Here is a 24,823-nt window from a genome sequence, read left to right as displayed (position 1 = left end):
ATTTTTCCAAGTCCCAGTTCGCACACATGGTTAACTTTGGCGGTAAGCCAGATGGTATTTCTAAATGCGCTAAGTAGGAATTATATACTATCAACTCTGTTCTTTAGAAGGAGTTTTAGGTAAATATAAAATAGCACATTACATATGTTAAAGCTTAAAAGTAAATAACTTTACCATTTGTATATAGGTCCAACTGCCTGTAGCTAGATAAAACGTGCTTCTCAAGGATAAAATATCATTTAGAGCTGTCTAACACCAACAGGAATGCTAACTCTCTGAAAGAAGGGCTTATTGGTTAAGCAAATGTCAAGTTAACACAGAGTTATGCAGTCAAAATAAGGTATTAAAAGGCACATTGGAGACATTCAGATGGTAAGAATTTTTGTTGATATTGCCACTGACCATAGAAATCAGAAAAAGCAAAGACAATTAGTTTTCACTTGGACAGAGTTCCACTTGTGCTTAACTTACAACAGAAAAGGGGTGTCTGATTGTTCTGAAGGGCCTTAAAAAGTCTAAGACTTTTAGCAGAGTCCAGGTAAGTCTGTAAATGAGCAAATTTATTCATAAACTGCCAGAAAATCAATAAAACTATGACTTGGCCAGGCGTGGTGGCTCACGCCTGTAATCCTAACATTTTGGGAGGCCGAGGTGGGCCGATCACCTGAGGTCAGGAATTCAAGACCAGCCTGTCCAACGTGGTGAAACCCCATTTCTACTAAAAATACAAAAATTAGTCTGGTGTGGTGGTGGGTGCCTGTAGTCCCACCTACTCGGAAGGCTGAGGCAGGAGAATTGCTTGAACCCGGGAGGCAGAGGTTGCAGTGAGCCAAGATCACGCCATTGCACTCCAGCCTGGGTGACAAGAGCGAAACTCTCTCTCAAATAAATAAATAAATAAAACTATAATTCACAAATCACATTTATCTAGAAAACCGATTGTAAATAATCCTAATATTAATTTAGGATGGTACTTTATATCAGCCAATTATCATTTCTCTTTAACTATCCCTTCCTCCAAATCTAGATATAATACCATAGTCATTCATGTTTAATTTCAAATCCCTAGAGGAAATTTATAGAACACTTTGCCACCCATGCTTGTGTTGGCTTAATGTTTTATTCTGCTGTCTGTACATTGTCCACACATATGTCTGTCATTGTGTCTATCTTCAATCTTAAAATCTCAGGGCACATGGACCAAGACCATCTGGATCTCTCCATAGCATAGAGTATTGATACGGTTTGGCTGTGTCCCCACCCAAACCTCATGTTGAATTGTAATCCCCAATGCTGAGGGGGAGACCTGGTGGGAGGTGATTAGATTGTGAGGCCAGATTTCCCCCTTTCTGTTCTCATGACAGTTCTCACAATATCTGGTTGTTTAAAAGTGGGTAGCACTTCCCCCTTCACTCTCTCTCCTGCTAGCCTTGTGCTTGTGAAGATGTCACTGCTTCCCCTTCGCCTTTCACCATGATTGTAAGTTTCCTGAGGCCTCCTCAGCCATGCTTCCTGTACAGCCTGTGGAACCATGAGCCAATTAAACCTCTTTTCTTGATAAATTACCCAGTCTCACAAGTGGTTCTTTATAGCAATGTGAAAATGGACTGCTACAAGCACCAAGTAGCCATGAGAAAACTGTAACTAGCGGTTTAACATATAATATTGTGAGAAAAATGTTTTTCTTGTATAACTATCTGAAGGTACACTTCATCAGATATCCTTATTATAAACCATACATGATAGGTCATATTTAGAGATACCATTAACATCTAACATTTGTTCCTCACCTGCAAAGTACTTACCACAATGCCAATAAAAATGTTGCCCTTTTTTTTGTCCCTAACATTTTCCTTATTTTCAGAGATGCACAGAAGATAGCTGGTAGAAGTATCAGTCATTATCTCATCAACATTTACAGCATCATCCAGCTTGATTAGGGGATTCACATTTAATAATAATTAAAGAAAAATAATTATTTTTATATGCTAAATTCTAAATCCTAATATGCTAAATTTCAAATAATATTAACTATTTTCTCCTTTAAAATAATGGTTCACAGCCAGGCACAGTGGCTCACACCTGTAATCCCAGCACTTTAGGAGGCCAAGGTGGTAGGATCACTTAAGGCTAGGAGTTTGAGAGACCACCCTGGGCAACAGAGCAAGATGCTGTCTCTACAAAATAAAAAAATAAAAATGAAGAAAAAAATAAGAAAATGATGGTTCATTTCACCCAGTACTTCTGCCCTTTGCAAAAATCTTCTGCCCAGTATTCATTCTTCTGATTTATTTGGATCATAGTTGCATGCCTTATCTTTCCTAAGATATAAAGATCATGAAGACAGATAACCAGTATCTTACTTCCAAAGGGCTTAGTGGAGTACATCAGACCCCATGGAGGCCCAAATATCAACCCACTTCTTCACTTGGATGATGCTGAGACTTGAATCCTTAACAATCCCATAATGTTTAATTCCACAATTCAAAGTATAAATACACTAAAATGGTGTAAATTATTTTCCTCTTTTAATGTACCTAAAAGCTCCCAGATATAGCAAGAGAATTTTTTAAAGACATGAGAAAACAGAAACATATATACATTATTGTCCGTGTATGTCTGTGTATGTGTGTATAAAATGAGTCCATTAACTAAATCTCAGGGATGAAAGCTGATTTGGGGCAAAGTCTGGACATATCTTTGGACATCAGGTCATAGGACCCATAAAAGCAGCAAAGGAAAAGCAGGGAGGGGGACTGTACTAGAAATGGGCTTCAAATAAGAGACTCAAGCTTTGGCCAAAGAAAAAATAAAAACACCAGGTTCTTACAGCCTGATCAGCTTAGAACAACACAAGGCTGTTAATAGTTTGGAGCCCATTTTGAATGATAGCTGTTCCCTATTTATAGTATTCATGGAACAAAACAGTCCTTAGAATTAGATGAGCTGAGAAATGAGCAGATCTGTAATAAACCACAACAGAAATAATACTTTCACACAGTATCATTTAAGGCCTTCTTATCCCTCCATTCTTCCATTATCAGAGAACTGATTCCATCCCATAGTAATTTTTTTTAAATGCACCCTGGTCTAATTTTACATATAATTATTTGGCTTTTGAAACTGACAATTTTGCTTTTGAAATTATTTGGCATCAAATAACACACTGCATTTATGAATGACCATAAATTTAGGAGCAATCATTATGCACACTGAAAATTCTTACCAAGTGAGAAAACTTCACCCACAGCCCATTTTCAAAAGTAATAAAATTTTTATAAATTTAACAATTAATGAAGACGGGCTACCACTATATTTTATAGGCATTTAACTCTGTCTTAATTCTGACTTCAGCAGTTTCCTTTTCACATTTTGAATTTTTGATTTGTTTGTTTGTTTTTTTGAGACAGGGTCTCACTCCTGTCACCCAGGCTGGAATGTAGTGGCATGATCACGGCTCACTGCAGCCTTTACTTCCTAGACTGACATGATTGTCCCACCTCAGCCACCCAAGTAGCTGGGACTACGGGCAAGTGCCAACATGCCCAGCTAATTTTTTGTATTTTTTGTGGAGATGGGGTTTTGCCATGTTGCCCAGGCTGGTCTCAAACTCCTGGGCTCAAGCAATCTGCCCACTTCAGTCTCTCAAAGTGCTGGGATTAAAGGCATGAGCCACCGCGCCTGGCTTCAATAAGTTATTTTTTAGGTCTCACTTCGGAAAGACCCTGAGGAGCTTGTAGGCCCTAAGCACCTAACTACTACCCACAAATAGGCTAAGGAAGATATAATTTCAAATCAGATACTAACCTGACATCGTCTTTTATTAGGGTTGCTTTTCTTCTTGATGATGAACTTGCCTTCTACTATGACATGTGAAAAGATGCTTGTTTCCAGCCACTACTTCCCTCTTGAATAGCACACCTAATCAAGGGTTCACCTTAATGCCTCTCAGCTCATCTAAAAAGTTCCCAAAGAGCAAATAAAAAACAAACAAACAAACAAAACCTGCCATCTTCAAACAAAGCCCTTGTATCATTTAAGAGAAAAACTCCTGTCCAAAAAGGATATCTTCTCCAATAAGTGTAGATTTTGTATAAAGGGCAGTCAATTTCCGGGAAAAGAGTGAACTTCTGTTGTCTCCAATGGCCTTTAAAGCTGCGGTTTCAGTTTGCTTCACAACTCCCACCTTCAACAAAAATAAGAAATATTGATATCAAATGATAAAAAATGACTTGTAAAAACTCATTTCAAAATGTTTAAAGGTCAATTCTGAAACAGTTAAAATAATCAGTCCACAATGTTCAGATGTAGAGTTTAAAGGAGTTGACAAGGGTGGATAAATCGCTAAGAAACACTATCATAAAGTTTAAAAATTTACCCTAAATATCTAACAATATGTTAAAAACTCATAAATATATAATACTAATAATTATTAAACACTTTCAGTTCTCTAAAATGCAAAATTCTAAACCAATTGAAGCCTACCTAACACCGTACAAAACACATTTGCACTCTCTGGAAGAGAATCCCAATTTCCTTTTCCCACAAGTTAAAGCCAAAGCTGACCTTATATCCTTTTGCCACCAGGCGGCGTACATGAACAAACAGTCTGTGAGTAGGTATACTTGCTGTCATAAAGTTGTGATCTAAATGGCAATAAATATTGAGCTCTCGGGCTGCAATCTAAAAAATGAAAAAAGAAAATATCAATAAATTTATATTTTAAGATTCCCTATGTGATGTTGGTTCACTTTGTTAAAAATTAATCAAGGTATACATTTAGGATTTGTACACTTAATCTAAATGTGTACTATGTCAATAAAAAGTTTAAAAACATGTTCCCTGTATAGAAGCCTATGGTTTAATGTATTTTGGGCAGTTCCAGTGACCTAACTTCAGTATCAACATCTGCATCTATAAAAGACTCAGAAAAATATGACAGGTCTTCTACGTCCTTAGAGCTTTCCCTACACAAAGACTATCCAATACAGAGATTATGAGACTGTAAAAGAGTAAGAATTTGCTACATGGCATGTGCAAATGACTGATATTTAGAAGACACTACAGAGTAAGCAGAAATGATGAACCCATCCGGACAGAGGAATCATTGAAAAAGTAAAAAGAGAAGCCCCAGGCTGGCTAACTAATTAATGATGCATGACTGATAGAAATATAGAACGATGAAGCACCATCTGATTCCCTGATTTCCTCTAGAAAGCACCATGGCTTAGATATTGCCCACTGAAGCCATGGAACTCTTAATTCCAACACTCTCACTCCCCAACCTCACCCCTTCTCTGAACTCTATTAGTCCCTCACAGAAGGGCAGAAAAACATCAGCCTTTACCGTGGTCAGGCCTGAATTTACCTTTTAACCTAGACAGTTTCTCTCCTTCGCCTAGGGGATGCCAACTACATATTTGTTCCTGCCCTCAGAAAACACGGTGACACTATCTCAGAGCCTAATTTAACATCACAGAACACAGCATAATGCATCTGACTTAGAGAACGCTGCTTGCCTGCCACAGAGGATTTAGGAAACTTCAAGAAAAAATGTTGGCCAAGTCTTGACTTCCCATCCAGGAGGCACAGACATGCTACCTCATCACTCTCTGGTATACAATCCAACCAGGTCTCAAACTATAGAATCATCACAAGCATTCATGACTTCCAACAAAGGTGTCATCTGCAACACTTTCCCTAAGTTTGCCCACGAAATGTTCAAATTGCACTTTCAACCTTCTTGAATAGGGCCTATAATAAATATTTCAACATTAAATATAATCCCAATTTTTTTTTTTTTTTTGAGACAGTCTTGCTGTGCCACTCAGGCTAGAGTGCAATGGCAGGATCTCGGCTCACTGCAACCTCCATCTCCCGGGTTCAAGCGATTCTCCTGCCTCAGCCTCCTGAGGAGCTGGGACTAAAGGCATGCACCACCACACCCGGCTAATTTTTTTTATATTTTTAGTAGAGACGGGGTTTCACCATGTTGGCCAGGCTGGTCTCAAACTCCTGACCTCAAGTGATCCACCCGCCTCAGCTTCCCAAAGTGCTGGGATTATAGGCATGAGCCACCACACCTGGCACAATCCCAATTTAGACTAAGACACCAAGTTGACTGACACACAAAGAGATCTGTAAAACTTCAAACAACTTCTGGTGGTAGCTGGCAAAGTTCACGTGTTCTTCCATTGAGACTTAACTTTGTTCCTGGCTATGAAAATTCATAAATTAAGGGTAAACAGAGGAACTTCTATACATCTCAAAAATGTTTTCTTGCTTGAGTCTTCATTAGAAAACATATTTACACGATTACGGTTTATTCACTAATTGACTCATCCAATAAACTTTGGATGGATAAAAAGTATTGGCCTAGTACCATGGAGAATAAGCGCTAACATTCCAATAGAGACCTCTCACTTTTTCCCACCAAGTCTGGTTCCCACCAAGTTTCTTGTGTTCATTTTTAGTTTTTACTTTACATAATAGTATTTTTTAAAAGGTGATTGATCAAATCAGCTTTTATATAAGGTCAGAAAATGAAACAAAAATACTGAAAAATATCTAAGGCTAGACAAGAAAAACATAAAATAGTGCTTGAAAAGACGACTTACCTCTGCATCTTCCCCAAAGAATCTATACTTATATCCACATTCCACACACAAAACTGCATCTTTGTGCTGCTGCTTCATTTCTATGTATTGTAATTCTAGCGGCGTATAGATGCTTTTGGACCGTTTGTTAGCTGGTTTGGAAGCAGTTTTCTGTAAATTTTCATGACTTGTATTTGATGATCCAAACTGACTGAGATCAAAAAGTGTTGTGTCCTGGCAACCAAAAGATTTATAAAGTTTTAAAAATATTAACCACAATAATAAGTTCCCAGAGACGGAAAATGCAAATCTGGCAAAAAGCTGACACTTAGTGAATCTAGGTGAAAAGTTTATAGAAGCACTTTGTAGCATTCAGGCAAACTATCCATAGGTTACAAATATTTTCAAAGTAAAAGGTTAAAAAAAATTATGAACCAAGTAAGCTATCATAGAATTTTTATGCAAATTTTAAAAGTCTAAATATCTTAATGTTTTACACACTTGTTTTTAATTTGATTTCATTAAACCTATTATTAACATTTATTTTCTTTTTATTATTTATTCTCAGGTGTGTAATGCACAAAAGGCCAATGGGGACAAATCTGGCTCTCTCTCAGGAGTAGGGCAAAACCACTTTGAGCAAAGCATGCCAACAGATAAAGCTGCATGAATGTTTTATACTTCCAAGCACACTGTAAAAGACAGCACATTCTATAAATTCTTATAGAAAGAAAGAACCATGATTCTCTTGGTAAAGAAACATGAGAAAGGGCTGTTAAAAAATATACAGCACAAGGCCACATTTTCAACATTAGTACTCCTACTATTCTTACCTTTCTGTGAGGAACCATAATTAATTCCAATTCACAGCTTAGGGAAAATTCCTCGCTTATTAGACTTAATTTAGAAAAATGTAAATGAGACAAATTTATAGGCTAAATCCAACTTCTAATTAATTGCCACTCTGTCACTGCCAACTTCTAAAAATTTACCCAGCTCCCCCTACAATCAAAAATATGGCCTAAAAGTCTAGTGACCAAAAAGAAGAGGGGAGAGTGAGAGAGAAGCAAAACGGCCCAGGAATGGGAACCCCAATCCAAAAGAAAACCCGGAAACATGTACACTTTGTAGTTCCCAAATGTTTAAAACAATTCAGCTTCACCGGGACATCAGGTAAAGATACTAACTTTTCAAAAAAAACTCAATTTATTTGAACAGTGCAGTCCAGCAAACCTCCAAAGATCAGCAATAAGAAGACGGTGAGGCGTGGAGAGGTTGGCAAGAGAAATCCAGGTCATTATGATGGCAATGGCAGCCCATCTGGAGCAGCCACTGCCGTAACGCCAGCTGCAGTAGGAGAGGCGCAGCCAGGGCTGCATGCTCCACAGAACCAACAGGAGCCAGAAATGGGTAGAAGAAGCCTCACCCGCTTCTGAGTTGGCAGGGTGAGAGCCTCACACTCCCCGGGCACAGCTGTGGCTGCCCAGTCGTGGCTGCAAACCTGGGCATCCCTGTGCTCTTGGGGGCTGGGAGCAGGCAGGAGCCCCGCCCTCCTGGGTGCAGCTGCAGCCACAGCCGCCCAAGCTGTGGCTGTGGACCCGGGCATCTCTGCACTCTCAGGGGCCCAGAAAGGGAATTCCCCCTCCCTCTGCAGGCTCAGAAGTACCTGCTCTGACTGCCTGGCCTCTCCCAGCTCCCAGCACCCACTCTGAACTCAAAGTTGAGGCCAAGCCTAGGAACTGTTGCAACCTGGCCGGGTGTGCACATGCTCAGGGCAGTGCTAACATGCCAACCCCCTGCTGCCTCGGCCCCCTCTGGACTTTGGACACTGATGAGCATGGGAAGGAGGCCAAGGAGGGGGCTGAGGGCAGCTCAGAGCTGTCCTGCAGGTGCCCCATGGCACAAACAGCCTGGGTGCCATGGATGACGGCAGGAGGCAGACAGGCTCCTGGGCAGAAAGGGTCAGGTCTGGGTGAAGCCCCACCTTCAAGCCAGGAACAGCCTGAAGCCTGGGGGCCAGGCTGACAAACCAGAATTAGAACTTACGGTGGTTTTTCTGAGCTACCCCCCATGGCAGCCCATGAACCAATCAGCACACACTTCCTCCTCTCAAGCCCATACAAACCCCCAGACTCAGCCAAACTTGAAGAGACAAGCAGACAACCTGCCTGTGGAGAGGAGTTACCCATTCCAGGGTCCCCTCTCTGCTGAAGGCTGAACAATTCTCACTTGATGGGATGCCATGCCTGCAGAAAGGAGCACCCACTACGGGTCTCCCCTCAGTGTTCTGACACTCAAGAAAGCCCCTCTTTGCCTTGCTCACCCTCCACTTGTCCACATACTTCATTCTTCCTGGAAGCAGGACAAGAACTTGGGACCCACCGAATGGCAGGGCTAAAAGAGCTGTAACACAAACAGGCCTGAAACACATCTCTTGCTTGCCACATTGCAGCAACAAGAAGGAGAGGAGAGAAGATCTGTGGACCTTTGGGGAGCTCAGACCTAGGGGCTCCTAAGCCAGGTCTATGACACCCTCTCTGGGGCTCTGCAGTTCCTGGAATCTCCAAGCTTCTGGGCGCCACTGTGTTCCCTGGTGCCAGCCGTGGAAGCTGTTTGCGGTACGCCTGGTCCAGCCCTCACTCACGCTGGCACCTGGAGCTGCCCACCCTGCCAAAGCCAGCATGCCTGGCAGTGCACAGGGGCCAGACCCAATGGTCACTTGCTCACACACCCCTCACCCTCACCACTCCACTCCTGGCTCACCCTTGGCAGCTGCGAGATTCAGGCCAAAAGCAAAAGCCAAGCACAGCTTGCCAGGCCAAGTGGGAGGAATGAGCCCTGCAGGCCCAAGTAAAAACTCAGGCAAAGGCACCACCAGCCACAGAGGTTTACAGCTGGCGAAGCAACACCCCAAGGATTGCATAACAATTTTCCTATACCTGAGAATGCATTTGCTTTTAATTTTGATGAGTTTCCTATTCTGTTTCCATGACTTTTATGTGAAATGCAGGTATATACTATGTAGTATAAAAGTTAATCAACACAGAAAATATATTTCTTAAATTTTAAAAACTTATTCTTACTTCATACTTTATTCATTTAGGAAATGAGATAAGCTTCCAGGAAAAAAAAAGTTTTATCCTTATGGGACGCTAACAATTAAATCAATCTAAATACTTGAATATTAAGCAACTTTTTTTTAACTTTCATTTTAAGTTCAGGGGTACATGTCCAGGTTTGTTACATAGGTAAACTGTGTCATGAGGGTTTGTTGTACATATTAATACCTGGGTAACAAAATAAGCAACTTTAAAAAAATGATTTGGATAGAAATACTCATCAGATACATTACATTCTATTTCATATCCCCAGAGACAGTATGCTGAACTCAATTTAATCTTGTCTAGACAATTCAGGGTGATCAGAATATATTTCAAAACCTATTGAGAGTTATGGCGTTGCTGACCCCACCCTAATGGTCCTGGACCATGCATGGGGCATTTATGTTCACTCAGTAGCTTTCTGCCATTCATCCACATCTATCCATGCCATCAAACAGCTTATCACTTGTAATAATGGCACTGCTTCTACATGCCCCCTCTATCTACTTACTTCTAATTTCCTGTGATGTGGAAATGCCAAGTTGGTCATTCTATGTATAAAGCAATAATGTATATGCTCTTCTGAGACCTTGGAGTAAATGCTCCTATCAATAAAGTGAGCTTTAATGGATAAACTTTATGACTTCTATGCTTAATAACCACTATACTTAGGTGAACTGCTTCTAAGTATTAAAAGAGACTAAAAACAAAAACACCTTTTTTTCCTGATGATCTAAGATAAGTTAATCAATATTAGCCTGGCTGAGGGAGGAGTTCATGGATCTGGACTTTGTGGGAAAGGTGTGAAATCTTGAAAATTATAGGCAAAATTTTGTTGGCTTGAGAATTTTTCTGAGGAAAAGGGCCAACAGCTTTCATTAGAATTTCAATGACTCAAATATATATATACATACACACATACATATACATATATAGAACCATTTCTCTAATTCAATGGTTGTCAATCACAACTACAGATTAAAATGACTGCTTTTCCTTTAGTCTCACCTCATCTGCAGGCTAAGGTGGGAGGACTGCTTGAGCCCAGAAGTTTGAGACTACAGTGAACTATAATCACACAACTGTACTCTAGCCTGGACAACAGAGCAAGACCCCATCAATAAAAATTAAATACAAAATAAAAAGTAAACTTTTAAAAAATATCCATGCCCATTTCTCAGTGAAAACCAATTAAATAAGATTCTGAGGGAAGGTTCTTAATGGCAATTTTTGTTTTAAGTTCTCCAGGTGATTCCAATGTAAAGCTACGGTTGCGAACCAATCACTATTCTGAATTACAGATTTCAATGATGGAGCATGAATTAAATTCCCTGATTCTGCAATGATGAAAACCATTAAAAGTCTCAAAACAAATAGTGGATAAAGTAAAAAGCCCATGTTCATTTGGCTTACATTTGAATTTACTTTCTATCTATCAAGCTTTTAACTGAAACCTCAAAATATCTAAGTTGCCCATCATGATTTTCCATGGTAATCATGGAAACTCTAAGGAGGACTGTAAGAAACTGTGCTTGTATTAATTGTCAATAAAGAATCCCTCCAAGTCAAGGGCTCCTGATCCAGGCAATACCTCAGAATTACCTGGAAAGCTTTTGTTTTGTTCTCATACAAACCAATTAATCCCTCCCAAAACATAGTAAATCGAATCTCCAGGGATGTAAAAAACTAAACTAAAACACAAAAGCTCCCTCAGATGATTCAGAAGATCATCCAAGTTTAGGAACCATTGCCATGAATGACCCCAGAGAACCTGATAGTACTTCAGAACCCACTATTCTAGGTAACTGGATACTCATCTATAGCAGTTACATACCTTTTGATTAATTTGACATTTCAAATCTTCAGAAGAAACTGCATTCTTTGCATGTAGAAGACTGATATCATCAAAATCAGTACATTTTGGCAGAACTGCAAATCTCTCCTGCAGAGATTCTGTCTGGACTCTATTTGGAGGAAGGGCAGAATCGCAGCAGAATTCTTTCAATTTTTCCAGAGACTTTAAAACATTCCTGGTCCTCAGACATTTCTTTGGCTCTTAGGTAGCAAATAAGAAGAAAACAGAACAATAGTATTTTGGTCTCATTATATCAATTCATAACCAGCACAGAATTTTTTCAAGAGGTAGACTCCCAATAAAGCAATGAACCTAACTATAATGTGATTTTTTTAAAACAAGAAAGAAACACTGGGTTCAGGGTAAACATGGCATATTAAACATAGATGCAATTTCACTCATTCCTGAAACCTCATTACTATAGTAGAGTTTTTCTTTTTCGCTTTTGTTTTTTTTGAAGACATAAGCCCATAAGGACAGAGAGGAGAGGTAACAACTGCAAATGAGATATCTAAAGCTAGAAAGGAAGACAAATGAACAATAACCAATTCAGCACACCTGAGAGCTAAATCCTAAGTCAGTAATTAGGAAAACCAAGAGCCAATTCTAATTACAACACAAAATGCTCAAAAGACTCAGGAATTAGAGTACCAGTAGCTCTGGAAAGGAATAAAGGGAGGTTCTAAAATAAAGAGGATTGGTTCAAAGCAATTTGTTCCCTAAACCCCTACCATACTCCAAGCTCAAAGACAACTGTCCTTCCTCCACATCAGCAGCCAACTGGAGATTTCTTCCCTGGAAAGGCAGAACAAGCACAGTTGATGGAGTACTGTACCTAACCCAGAAGGATGATAGGAACACAGACACAATGTATGCTGAGATCCACGGCCTCTCCAGAACCCAGGAAGCCAGAGCACTCCCACTCCCCTCCAGGCAGAAGCTGGGAGGACTCTTGACTGGGAAATCTTACTAGCTCAAGCGGAAAGACTTGATATTCACATCAGGGGTTTACCAAGAAAACCAAATCACCATACTCAGAAACACCATCACTTTGCCCATGACATGCTTTCTGCATGTCAAAATTGTATTCATTCTTCAAGACCTATCTCAAATCTACCTTTCCCATAAAACCTTCTGCTAATTTTCACAGCTTAAAATCATCTTTTCTTTCTCTGTGTGCCTCTAACAAGATCACATCTCCCTGTGGCACTCATCACAGTCTGCCAATTGGCAGTTTTTCATAAACAGGCAATCCATAAAAGGGAAACTATCATTTTCTGGATCCCTACCACATACTAGAACACGGTATTTCACCGTTTAGAGCACTACTATTAGGTTGGTGCTATTAAATGTAAAGGAACTGGGGCTGCACACATTTATCACCTCTTACCTTCCCTATTAAAGCAAAAACACTCTGAGGGCAAGAGTTGTGTTTTGTTCATTTCTAAAAGTTTAAAATTGCTCCCAAGCTGCTTGCCAGGGCCCACTCCCACCCTGTGGAGTGTACTTTTTGTTTCCAATAAATCTCTGCTTTTGTTGCTTCAAAAAAAAAATAGTTTAAAATTTTCCCTATTTATATTTAAACCTCTTCACAGGCTTTCATTAGATCTCCTGTGAATCTCCTAGCTACAAAAATTTAAATTTGACTATTTTCTCAAATGTATACTCACCTTGTTTACTATTACTCTTTTTTGAAATGTATTATTTGTATCGCTCTTCAAAAGTATACTGTAAGTGTGTATGTTAGACAAAGATTTTCCCTCCTATAGACATAAAAAAAAACTTTGCCTGGAATGGAAGTGGGATGAAGATCTTGGAGTTGTATTTGTCGGGAAAAAAAAAGTATTGTGAAAGTTGATCATATGAATCGGGCCATTCTTGTCATACTCAATTAAAACGGAGTAGAGAGGCCAGGGGAAAAAGCACTGAGAGCACATATCATTGCTCCAAAAATGTAATTCTCTGCAAGCCTAGTTGCTAAAACTGCCTACTGTAACCTGAAACCAATTTTACCTGATAGCTGCTAAAACAACCTGCTGTGACTCTAAGGCTAGTTTTACCCATTGCGGTCATTCACTAATCAGAGCTTCCCAGTTCCCCCAAACTTTCCTAGTACCAATGAACCTTCATTCAAAACAATACACTTCTTTTTCTTTTTCCAACCTTGACCTCCCAGACTCAAGAGATCCTCCCACCTCAGCCTCCTGAGTAGCTGGAACTACAGGCAAGTGCCACCATGGCCAACTAATTTTTTTTAAATTTTTTGTATAGACAGGGTCTCCCTATGTTGCCTAGGCTGGTCTCCAACTCCTGGGCTCAAACAATCTTCCTGCTTTGGCCTCCCAAAGCGTTGGGAATACAGATGTGAGCCACTGCTTCTGGCTTATTTCTCCTTTTTAATAAAACCTCCAATTTTCTCTTTGTCCTTCAAACATACCAAAGACTACCTGGTCTGTGTGTATGTCCCAAATTGCAATTCTTGCTTCCCAAACAAATTTTTTTTTTTTTTTTTTTTTTGAGACACAGTCTCACTCTGTCACCCAGACTGGAGTGCAATGGCGCAATATCGGCTCACCGCAACCTCTGCCTCCTGGATTCAAGTAATTCTCCTACTTCAGTCTCCTGAATAGCTGGGATTAATGGCGCGATATCGGCTCACCGCAACCTCTGCCTCCTGGATTCAAGTAATTCTCCTACTTCAGTCTCCTGAATAGCTGGGATTACAGGCGTATGCCACCATATCTGGCTAATTTTTGTATTTTTAGTAGAGACAGGGGTTTCATCATGTTGGCCAGGCTGGTCTTGAACTCCCAAACTCAGGTGATCCGCCTGCTTCTGCCTCCCAAAGTGCTGTGATTAAAGGCGTGAGCCGCCGTGCCCCGCCCCAAATAAAATGTTTTAAATTTAGAGATTTGTCTCTATATTTTATTTGACTTTGACAGTATTTAAAACCAAAGTGTTAAAAACAGAGATGAAATAATCAGGGACTCTTATGGCTGGCAGATGCTACTGGTTGAATAATAAATACTTAGTCACGTCCTAGAACTTACTACAGGTGTTGACAGTCTTGCATCATTTAATGATGGGGATATGTTATGAAGAATGTGTCATTAGGTGATTTCATCATTGTGTGCACATCAGAGAGTGTACTTACACAAACCTAGATGATGGTATAGCCTCCTACACACCTAGGCTATATGGTATAGTTTATTGCTCCCAGGTTATAAACCTGTATAGCATGTTACTGTACTGAATACTAGAGGCAACTGTAACACAATGGTAAGTATCTGTGTATCTAAACACATTTAAACATAGAAATGGTACAGTAAAAATACCTACTATAATCTTATGAGACTAATGTTGTATAGGTGGTCCCTCACTGACTGTCATTAGGCAGCATATGACTGTATTTACATTCTTAATGTTACTAATGTCTACTGTCTCTGTATTGTGGAAATACAATATAATGGTGTGCTACTGCTACTATGCATCCATTTCTAACTCTAAAAAGGTCAAGCCATAGAATGTGACTAAAGTTGCTCTAGAGTAAGGGCTATTATTCTCTACCGAAGTTTAAAAACAATCCTTAAAAAGACCAAAGTGATCCAAAGGAATTTAATTGCTTGCCAGAACAGAGTCCAACACTCTAAAGAAATACAAACTCCAGCAGGAGACAACACAGATTCAACATATCCATGATCCAAATAATTAGTTACTAGACATGCAAAAAATAGGAAAAATCTGTCAAGGGATGCAGCCCCAGAAATGACAGAGATGATGCAATTAGCATATAAGCACAAGAAAATATAATTTATAAATATGCTCCATATAATTAAGAATGTAAAGGAAAACATAAGCAAAAAGAGGAACAAAAGGATTTTTTTTTTTTTTTAGCTTTACTGAGATATAATTCATATAGAGAACTGGAAGATATTTTAAAAGAACAAAATGGAACTTCTGGAGATGAAATATACAATATGGGAAACAAACATTTTATTAAATGAGATTTACAGCAGATTAGACATAGCAGAAAAAAAGACCACTGAACTTGAAAACAGAGCAGTAGAATCTATCCAAAATGAAGTACAAAGAGAAATAAGCCTGGAAAACAAATGAAAAGAGCCTCAATTACTTAACAGATAATATCAAGTAGTTAACATCCCTGTAATAAACTCTCAGAAGAAGACACAAGAGACAGGAAGACAGAAAAAATGTGAAACAATAACAACCAAAAAAGTTTCCCACATTTAATAAGACCTATAAACCCACAGACTCGAAAAGCTTTAAATGAGTTCTAAACAGGATAAAAATAAATGAAGAAATAAAAATTAAAAACCAGACAAAGGCAGCTGGGCACGGTGGCTCACGCCTGTAATCCCAGCACTTTGGAAGGCCGAGGCGGGTAGATCACGAGGTCAGGAGTTCGAGACCAACCTGGCCAACAGGGTGAAACCCCATCTCTACTAAAAATACAAAAATTAACCAGGCGTGGTGGCGAGTGCCTGTAATCCCAGCTACTCCAGAGGCTGAGGCAGGAGAATTGCTTAAACTTGGCGGGGCAGAGGTTGCAGTGAGCTGATATTGTACCACTGCACTCCAGCCTGTGCTACAGAGCACAGGCTGTCTCAGGTGAGGGGGAAAGAGACAAGGTCCACCAAAATCAAATATGTGTTCCTACAGATTATATGGGGCAGAAAAAAAATCAAACATGAAAATCAATGATTAAGAGAAAATCTTAAAAGCAACCAGAGAAAAAGACAACCCTCTATAATTAAAAATAAAAAACTTTTGATGTCTTATGTGCTAAAGGCTAAGAATCTCCGAAGAAATACAGTGACTCTTTTCTTCTAAATATGACTTTTCCAATATACAGTTACCTTGTTTACCATGACTTCCTTTATGCTAAAAATATATTTTTGAATCTTTTCCAATGTGATGTAGTTTGACTGTGCCCCGACCCAAATATCAACTTGAATTTTATCTCCCAGAATTCCCACGTGTTGTGGGAGGGACCCAGTGAGAGGTAATCCAGTGTGAGGACCCAGTGGGAGGAATCATGGGAGCCAGTCTTTCCCGTGCTATTCCCATGATAGTGAATAAGTCTCATGAAATCTGATGGGTTTATCAGGGGTTTCCACCTTTGCTTCTTCCTCATTTTCTCTTGCCATGGCCATGTAAGAAGTGCCTTTCAACAAACCTGCACGTTCTACACATGTATCCCAGAACTTAAAGTAAAATTAAAAAAAAAAAAAAAAAGTGCCTTTCACCTCCTACCATGTTTCTGAGGCCTCCCCAGCCATGTGGAACTGTAAGTCCAATTAAACCTCTTTTTCTTCCCAGTCTCTGGTATGTCTTTATCAGCAGCGTGAAAATGGACAATAAACAATGCATCTCTTACTTTATTATTAGTCCCTTGGTTTTCAAAATATGTACTTAAAGGGCTTTTCAAATGTATCTAAGTTTCCTTGTGAGTATAAAAGTTTCCTTCCCCCATGGATCCCAGGTATAAAAAATAACTTTTTTTTCTTTTTTTTTTTTCTTTTTTTAGGATTCTTTTTTTTTTTATTATTATTATACTTTAAGTTTTAGGGTACATGTGCACACTGTGCAGGTTAGTTACATATGTATACATGTGCCATGTTGGTGTGCTGCACCCATTAACTCGCCATTTAACATTAGGTATATCTCCTAAAGCTATCCCTCCCCCTTCCCCCCACCCCACAACAGTCCCCAGAGTGTGATGTTCCCTTTCCTGTGTCCATGTGTTCTCATTGTTCAATTCCCACCTATGAATGAGAATATGCGGTGTTTGGATTTTGTTCTTGTGATAGTTTACTGAGAATGATGATTTCCAATTTCATCCATGTCCCTACAAAGGACATGAACTCATCATTTTTTATGGCTGCATAGTATTCTATGGTATATATGTGCCACATTTTCTTAATCCAGTCTATCATTGTTAGACATTCGGGTTGGTTCCAAGTCTTTGCTATAGTGAATAGTGCTGCAATAAACATACGTGTGCAAGTGTCTTTATAGCAGCATGATTTATAATCCTTTGGGTATATACCCAGTAATGGGATGGCTGGGTCAAATGGTATTTCTAGTTCTAGATCCCTGAGGAATCGCCACACTGACTTCCACAAGGGTTGAACTAGTTTACAGTCCCACCAACAGTGTAAAAGTGTTCCTATTTCTCCATATCCTCTCCAGCACCTGTTGTTTCCTGACTTTTGAATGATTGCCATTCTAACTGGTGTGAGATGGTATCTCACTGTGGTTTTGATTTGCATTTCTCTGATGGCCAGTGATGGTGAGTATTTTCTCATGTGTTTTTTGACTGCATAAATGTCTTCTTTTGAGAAGTGTCTGTTCATGTCCTTTGCCCACTTTTTGATGGGGTTGTTTTTTTTTTTTCTTGTAAATCTGTTTGAGCTCATTGTAGATTCTGGATATTAGCCCTTTGTCAGATGAGTAGGTTGAGAAAATTTTCTCCCATTTTGTAGGTTGCCTGTTCACTCTGATGGTAGTTTCTTTTGCTGTGCAGAAGCTCTTGAGTTTAATTAGATCCAATTTGTCAATTTTGGCTTTTGTTGCCATTGCTTTTGGCATTTTAGACATGAAGTCCTTGCCCATGCCTATGTCCTGAATGGTAATGCCTAGGTTTTCTTCTAGGGTTTTTATGGTTTTAGGTCTAATGTTTAAGTCTTTAATCCATCTTGAATTAATTTTTGTATAAGGTGTAAGGAAGGGATCCAGTTTCAGCTTTCTACATATGGCTAGCCAGTTTTCCCAGCACCATTTATTAAATAGGGAATCCTTTCCCCATTGCTTGTTTTTCTCAGGTTTGTCAAAGATCAGATAGTTGTAGATATGCGGCATTATTTCTGAGGGCTCTGTTCTGTTCCATTGATCTATATCTCTGTTTTGGTACCAGTACCATGCTGTTTTGGTTACTGTAGCCTTGTAGTACAGTTTGAAGTCAGGTAGCGTGATGCCTCCAGCTTTGTTCTTTTGGCTTAGGATTGACTTGGCAATGCGGGCTCTTTTTTGGTTCCATATGAACTTTAAAGTAGTTTTTTCCAATTCTGTGAAGAAAGTCATTGGTAGCTTGATGGGGATGGCATTGAATCTATAAATTACCTTGGGCAGTATGGCCATTTTCATGATATTGATTCTTCCCACCCATGAGCATGGAATGTTCTTCCATTTGTTTGTATCCTCTTTTATTTCCTTGAGCAGTGGTTTGTAGTTCTCCTTGAAGAGGTCCTTCACGTCCCTTGTAAGTTGGATTCCTAGGCATTTTATTCTCTTTAACTACCATCAGAGAATACTACAAACACCCCTACGCAAATAAACTAGAAAATCTAGAAGAAATGGATAAATTCCTCGACACATACACCCTCCCAAGACTAAACCAGGAAGAAGTTGAATCTCTGAATAGACCAATAACAGGCTCTGAAATTGTGGCAATAATCAATAGCTTACCAACCAAAAAGAGTCCAGGACCAGATGGATTCACAGCCAAATTCTACCAGAGGTACAAGGAGGAACTGGTACCATTCCTTCTGAAACTATTCCAATCAATAGAAAAAGAGGGAATCCTCTCTAACTCATTTTATGAGGCCAGCATCAACCTGATACCAAAGCCGGGCAGAGACACAACCAAAAAAGAGAAATTTAGACCAATATCCTTGATGAACATTGATGCAAAAATCCTCAATAAAATACTGGCAAACCGAATCCAGCAGCACATCAAAAAGCTTATCCACCATGACCAAGTGGGCTTCATCCCTGGGATGCAAGGCTGGTTCAATATATGCAAATCAATAAACGTAATCCAGCATATAAACAGAACCAAAGACAAAAACCACATGATTATCTCAATAGATGCAGAAAAGGCCTTTGACAAAATTCAACAACCCTTCATGCTAAAAACTCAATAAATTAGGTATTGATGGGACGTATCTCAAAATAATAAGAGCTATCTATGACAAACCCACAGCCAATATCATACTGAATGGGCAAAAACTGGAAGCATTCCCTTTGAAAACTGGCACAAGACAGGGATGCCCTCTCTCACCACTCCTATTCAACATAGTGTTGGAAGTTCTGGCCAGGGCAATTAGGCAGGAGAAGGAAATAAAGGGTATTCAATTATGAAAAGAGGAAGTCAAATTGTCCCTGTTTGCAGATGACATGATTGTATACCTAGAAAACCCCATTGTCTCAGCCCAAAATCTCCTTAAGCTGATAAGCAACTTCAGCAAAGTCTCAGGATATAAAATCAATGTACAAAAATCACAAGCATTCTTATACACCAGTAACAGACAAACAGCCAAATCATGAGTGAACTCCCATTCACAATTGCTTCAAAAAAATAACTTGTTAATTGAAGAGTTAAGAACTGAGGTGGATATATACAATGGAATACTGCCTGGAAATAAAAAGGAATGAATGCATTATAGAGTAGCCAAAATGATAGAGACAGAAAGCTGAATGGTAGGCGCCAGGGGCTGGGGGAAGGGGGTTACAGTGAGTTAGTGTTTAATGGGTACAGAGTTACAGGACTGCAAGATAAAATGAGTTCTGGAGATGGATGGTGGTGATGGGTGCATAACAATATGAATGTACTAAATACCCCTGGGCTGTATACCTAAAAATGCCTAGGATGATAAATTTTATGTTATGTATATTTTACCACAATAAAGAAAATGAATAATTTTAGAAAAGGGAATGAAGTACTGATACATGCTACAACACAGGTGAGCCTTGAAAACATTACAGTAAGTGAGAGAAACCAGACACCAAAGGCCACATATTGTATGATTCCATTTATATGAAATGTTCAGAAGAGGCAAATCTATACACAGAAAGTAGATTAGTGGTTACCTAGGGCTGGGGAGTGCTGGGGGAGAACAGGGGGTGGCTGTTAATGGGCACAGGGTTTCTTTTGGGGTGATGAAAATGTTCTAAAATTGACTTTGATGATGGTTGCACAACTCTGGGAATATCCTAAAAGCCACTGAATTGTGCATGCTAAATGGGTGAATCATATTGTATAACTGTATCTTTTTTTTTTTTTTGAGACAGAGTCTCACTCTGTCACCCAGCTTGGAGTGCAGTGGCACGATCTCGGCTCACTACAACCTCCACCTTCCAGACTCAAGCGATTCTCCCGCCTCAGCCTCCTGAGTAGCTGGGACCACTGGCGCCCGCCACCACATCCAGCTAATGTTTGTATTTTTAGTAGAGACGGGGTTTCACCATGTTGGCCAGGCTGGTCTCGAACTCCTGACCTCAGGTGATACACCTGCCTTGGCCTCCCAAAGTGCTCGTATTACAGGCGTGAGCCACCGTGCCTGGCCCCGAGAACTATATCTTAATAATTCTGTTATTAGAGAAAAAAAAAACTTGCCAGGTATGACGGCTCAGGAGCACAGTCCCAGCTACTGAAGGGCTGAGGCAGGAGGATGGCTTAGGACCAGGAATTCAAGACCAGTCTGGTCAACACAGTAAAACCCTGTCTCTAAAAAATATATATATTTTTTTAATTAGCCAGGCATGGTGGCATGCACCTGTGGTCCTTGCTACTTAGGAAGCTAAGGCAGGAGGATGGCTTGAGCCCAGGAGTTTGAGGCTACATGAGCAATGATCCTGCCACTACACTCCAACCTGGATGACAGAGTAACACCTGTCTCTAAAAAATAAAATAAACTGAAGTGGAACAGTCACCCAGCTTCTGACTAGTGAATGATCCTCCCCCTTCTTCCTTAGTGTCATTTTTATCAAGTGGCAAAGGTCCTATTTTAAAATATGCCAAGTGTGTTGTCTTATTTCAACAACATTCCATCTCAACTGTCCCCGTGTGGTCTTAGTTAAGTTACTTAACTGTGATAATCATCAATTCTTTTCATCTATCACCCACTTCTTCCTCTATAAAAAGAGAACAACAGGCCGGGTGCAGTGGCTCACGCCTGTAATCCCAGCACTTTGGGAGGCCAAGGCGGGCAGATCACTTGAGGCCAGGAGTTTGAGACCAGCCTAGCCAACATGGCAAAACCCTGACTCTACTAAAAATACAAAAATTAGCCAGGTGTGGTGGCATGCACCTGTAATCCCAGCTACTTGGGAGGCTGAGGCAGGAGAATTGCTTGAACCCAGGAGGTTACAGTGAGCTGAGATTGAACCCAGGAGGTTACAGTGAGCTGAGATTGCACAAGTGCACTCCAGCCTGGGTGACAGAGCAAGAGACCCTGTCTCAAAAAAAAAGAGGGCAAAAAGCATTCTTAGGAAAAATAAATGAGCTACAAAAAGCCTCTAGAATAAAAATCATAGGTGCTCATTCAGTGCTTGTAGACCTAAAAAATGGGTCTATGCAGAATAATCAAGCAATGAAAGGTAGGCGGCCCCAGAATTGTAACATTAAGATGTGGCAAATTCTCTCAAGTCATGCCTCCTCGCATGCGCCCTCCAGAAAGGTGAAGTTTTACATTTACTTTTCTCCTTAGCCACACATCTCCATTCCTGTAGTTATTTCATACTAAAGCTTTCATGTCGACCCTAAAATTCAAATTTTACCTTTTATGGAAGGATTAATATTTTACATACATCTCCATTGGACAGATACCTCTATCTGAATTGGGACTTTTTTTTTTCTCATTCTCTTTACCTAATTTCCTGGGGATAATGAATAAAAATGGATTTCCTGTCTTCCCTTATCACAAATTCTCTGATACCATAAAACTAGAGAAAAATCTGCTCAACTGTCTATATGCAACACCACCTCTAGAAATCCAGGAACTCAGGCACTCAGGCAGGCTGGGTTTTTATTTATTTATTTTTTTTGCTGTTTTTTGTTTGTTTGTTTTTTGTTTTGAGACAGAGTCTCACTTTGTTGCCCAGGGTGGAGTGCAGTGGCACAATCTTGGCTCACTGCAACCTCCGCCTCCTGGGCTCAAGTGATTCTCCTGCCTCAACCTCCCAAGTAGCTGGGATTACAGGCAACCACCAGCAGGCCCAACTAATTTTTGTATTTTTAGTGGAGATGGGATTTCACCATGTTGGCCACGTTGGTCTTAAACTCCTGACCTCAGGTGATCCATCTGCCTTGGCCTCCCAAAGTGCTGAGATTACAGGTGTGAGCCACCGCGCCCAGCCTAGACATGCTGTTTTTATTCAATGCCTTTTACATACACAAAGAGCAGCTCTAAGCAAAAAAAGGGGGGGAGAGTAGATCTACAGGTCCTGATACTGAAAATTGTTCAAAATTTTCAATTAAGTAGAAAAAGTAGCAAATTAGTATAGAATATAATACAATCTGTAAAACATATTTAAACTAATTTGTGAGCTTATGACTATGCACATATACACGTATAAATTTTTAAAATCTGGAAGTATATACAAAACACCAATAGCAGTGGGCCTCACTCAAAGGGAGGGATTATGGGGTCTATCACTGACTACCTTCCACATTTCTGTACTGTTTGAAATTTCTGTAGCAAGAATGTTTTAATTTTATAACCAGGACACAAACAGCTAGAAGGAATAAAGGAGAAAGTTGGGAGAACTACAGCTAAATTGCAGAATTCTAGCTCTACCATCCCCTTAACCTCCTATACACATCACCATCACCTATAGGGGGCCACTCTGCTCAGGAACAAAAGGGACCTTTCTCCACAAAGAAAAAAGACACAATTCTAATAGGCTCTTCTGCCCTCTGGAGAATTCCAGAATACCAGAGCCATGACTGAGAAGAAAAAGAATTCCCCACAACTCACCAGAGTTGCCAGACATTCCCAGATCACTTCCTCCTTCCTTTTGTTGGACTTTCTTTACTTTCTTTTTAACAGGCCCATCATTTTCCAATGGTCTCTTCTTACTTCTGTCAATTTCTGTAGCCTATTATCGGGAAGGTTACAAAATGATGTGTTATCTCTATTCTGAGAAGGCCTGACGTATGTGAAACAATTTAAACCTTACATCTGAATGACAAGGTTCCTTGCCATCCACTCTTCAAAGAATCCCCTACTTTTAGCTCTGGAAAAGCCTATGAGTGAACTGTTTTTTAACACCATAAAAGACAAGGTAGAGTCTGATAGTCAGGAGCCTCAGCAACTCAAGCCGTGTTTAGAATTAATTGAAACCAAGGCTGCTACCTGTCTTGACTCAATCAGACTTCAGCTTCCTCTAATTATAAAACTTGAATCACCCTACTTACATATGCTAAATAAAATACCTCTAAGAAATAAATAGCTATGTAGCAAAGGCACAGAGGAGAAAAGATAGGTAATAAAAGAACAGTATCATTTTTGACATGTTCATTGCAATTTAAGTGTTTCCTGTTTAAACGGTTTATGTTCATCACTAAAGATGTGACAAGATTATGAACTTTTTCTTGGCAGAAAACTTGCCAAAAGCATACATAAGTCCTTCACCAACTACCCTTTAAATGGTGGGTGCAAAATTTTGGTGAATTCATGAAAATGTAGGTCGTCCTCAAAAAAAACAGAAGAGGAGTAATCATTTTAAGGGAGAAATATATAAGAAAGGAACAAGATTTTGAAGCACCCAAGCTGTCACCTACATTAAAACACGGCAGGTGGCTAAAAACCAGTCTTCAATGCCCTTCCACAGCCTCAGTTTGAAAAATACTATGCAGGTGACCCCAGTGAGGGCTCACCCTTGGGCTTTTCCCGTGGCAGTATCTCTGGTTTAAAAACAAACAAACGTACTTATTGCGTTGAAGAATGGCAACAGGAAGGACTTCATGATTAGTCACATCTATACCGTCCTGAGAAACTTTATCCACCCAAATTGTATTTCAGACTTTATAATCTAAACTACAAAAAGTGTTCACTGGGGAACTGCACAATATGACTGCTTTTAACCGTAGTGATTTCAAATATTGAGACATGCTGTTGCAGTCTTAAAAACTGGAGACCTAACGGCAGCTTTCTTCTAGTCACCCAATCCAGCACTTTTTAAAAAAATCAGTAAAACTCTTCGACTACCAAGAAAAAAAAAGGATGGAGGTTAAAAGACGCACCCCTTGCCCACAAGCCCCCTCATCAGAATGCGAGTCAGAAGACCTGAATTCCCGTCTCAGGCCTACCATTAAAAACCTGCGTAACCTTTGCCTATCTCCTCAAACGGAAGTACTAAAACCTCAGCGCTTCACCTAGTTTGTAGCCCCGGTTGGGCTCTTCCCACCTTCCCCTTCTTCAGCCCGCCCCTTCCTCCTCCAGCCCTATCATCGGGCGGAGGGTCCC

At 39.9% G+C, this 24,823-nt stretch overlaps 1 protein-coding gene across 11 annotated transcripts in view; it reads right to left on the bottom strand.

Moving 5' to 3' along the window:
• The window catches only part of MSH3 (mutS homolog 3), a 228,349-nt gene that overhangs the window by 203,164 nt on the left and 362 nt on the right, over window positions 1-24,823 (bottom strand). For 8 of the 11 annotated variants that reach the window (NM_001131571.1, XM_063723860.1, XM_054555021.2 and 5 more), the window contains 6 exon segments: window positions 1,806-1,951; window positions 4,069-4,186; window positions 4,567-4,683; window positions 6,618-6,830; window positions 11,532-11,752; window positions 23,333-23,453. In NM_001131571.1, the coding sequence (NP_001125043.1) occupies window positions 1,806-1,951; window positions 4,069-4,186; window positions 4,567-4,683; window positions 6,618-6,830; window positions 11,532-11,752; window positions 23,333-23,348 (831 nt within the window). In that variant the 5' untranslated portion in view covers window positions 23,349-23,453. 11 annotated transcript variants of the gene reach the window in all.

Source organism: Pongo abelii, chromosome 4 (assembly GCF_028885655.2).
Source record: "Pongo abelii isolate AG06213 chromosome 4, NHGRI_mPonAbe1-v2.0_pri, whole genome shotgun sequence".
Taxonomy (NCBI): Eukaryota; Metazoa; Chordata; class Mammalia; order Primates; family Hominidae; genus Pongo; species Pongo abelii.
The sequence above is the reverse complement of the archived record's forward strand: the minus strand, read 5'-3'. Positions and strand labels throughout refer to the sequence as shown.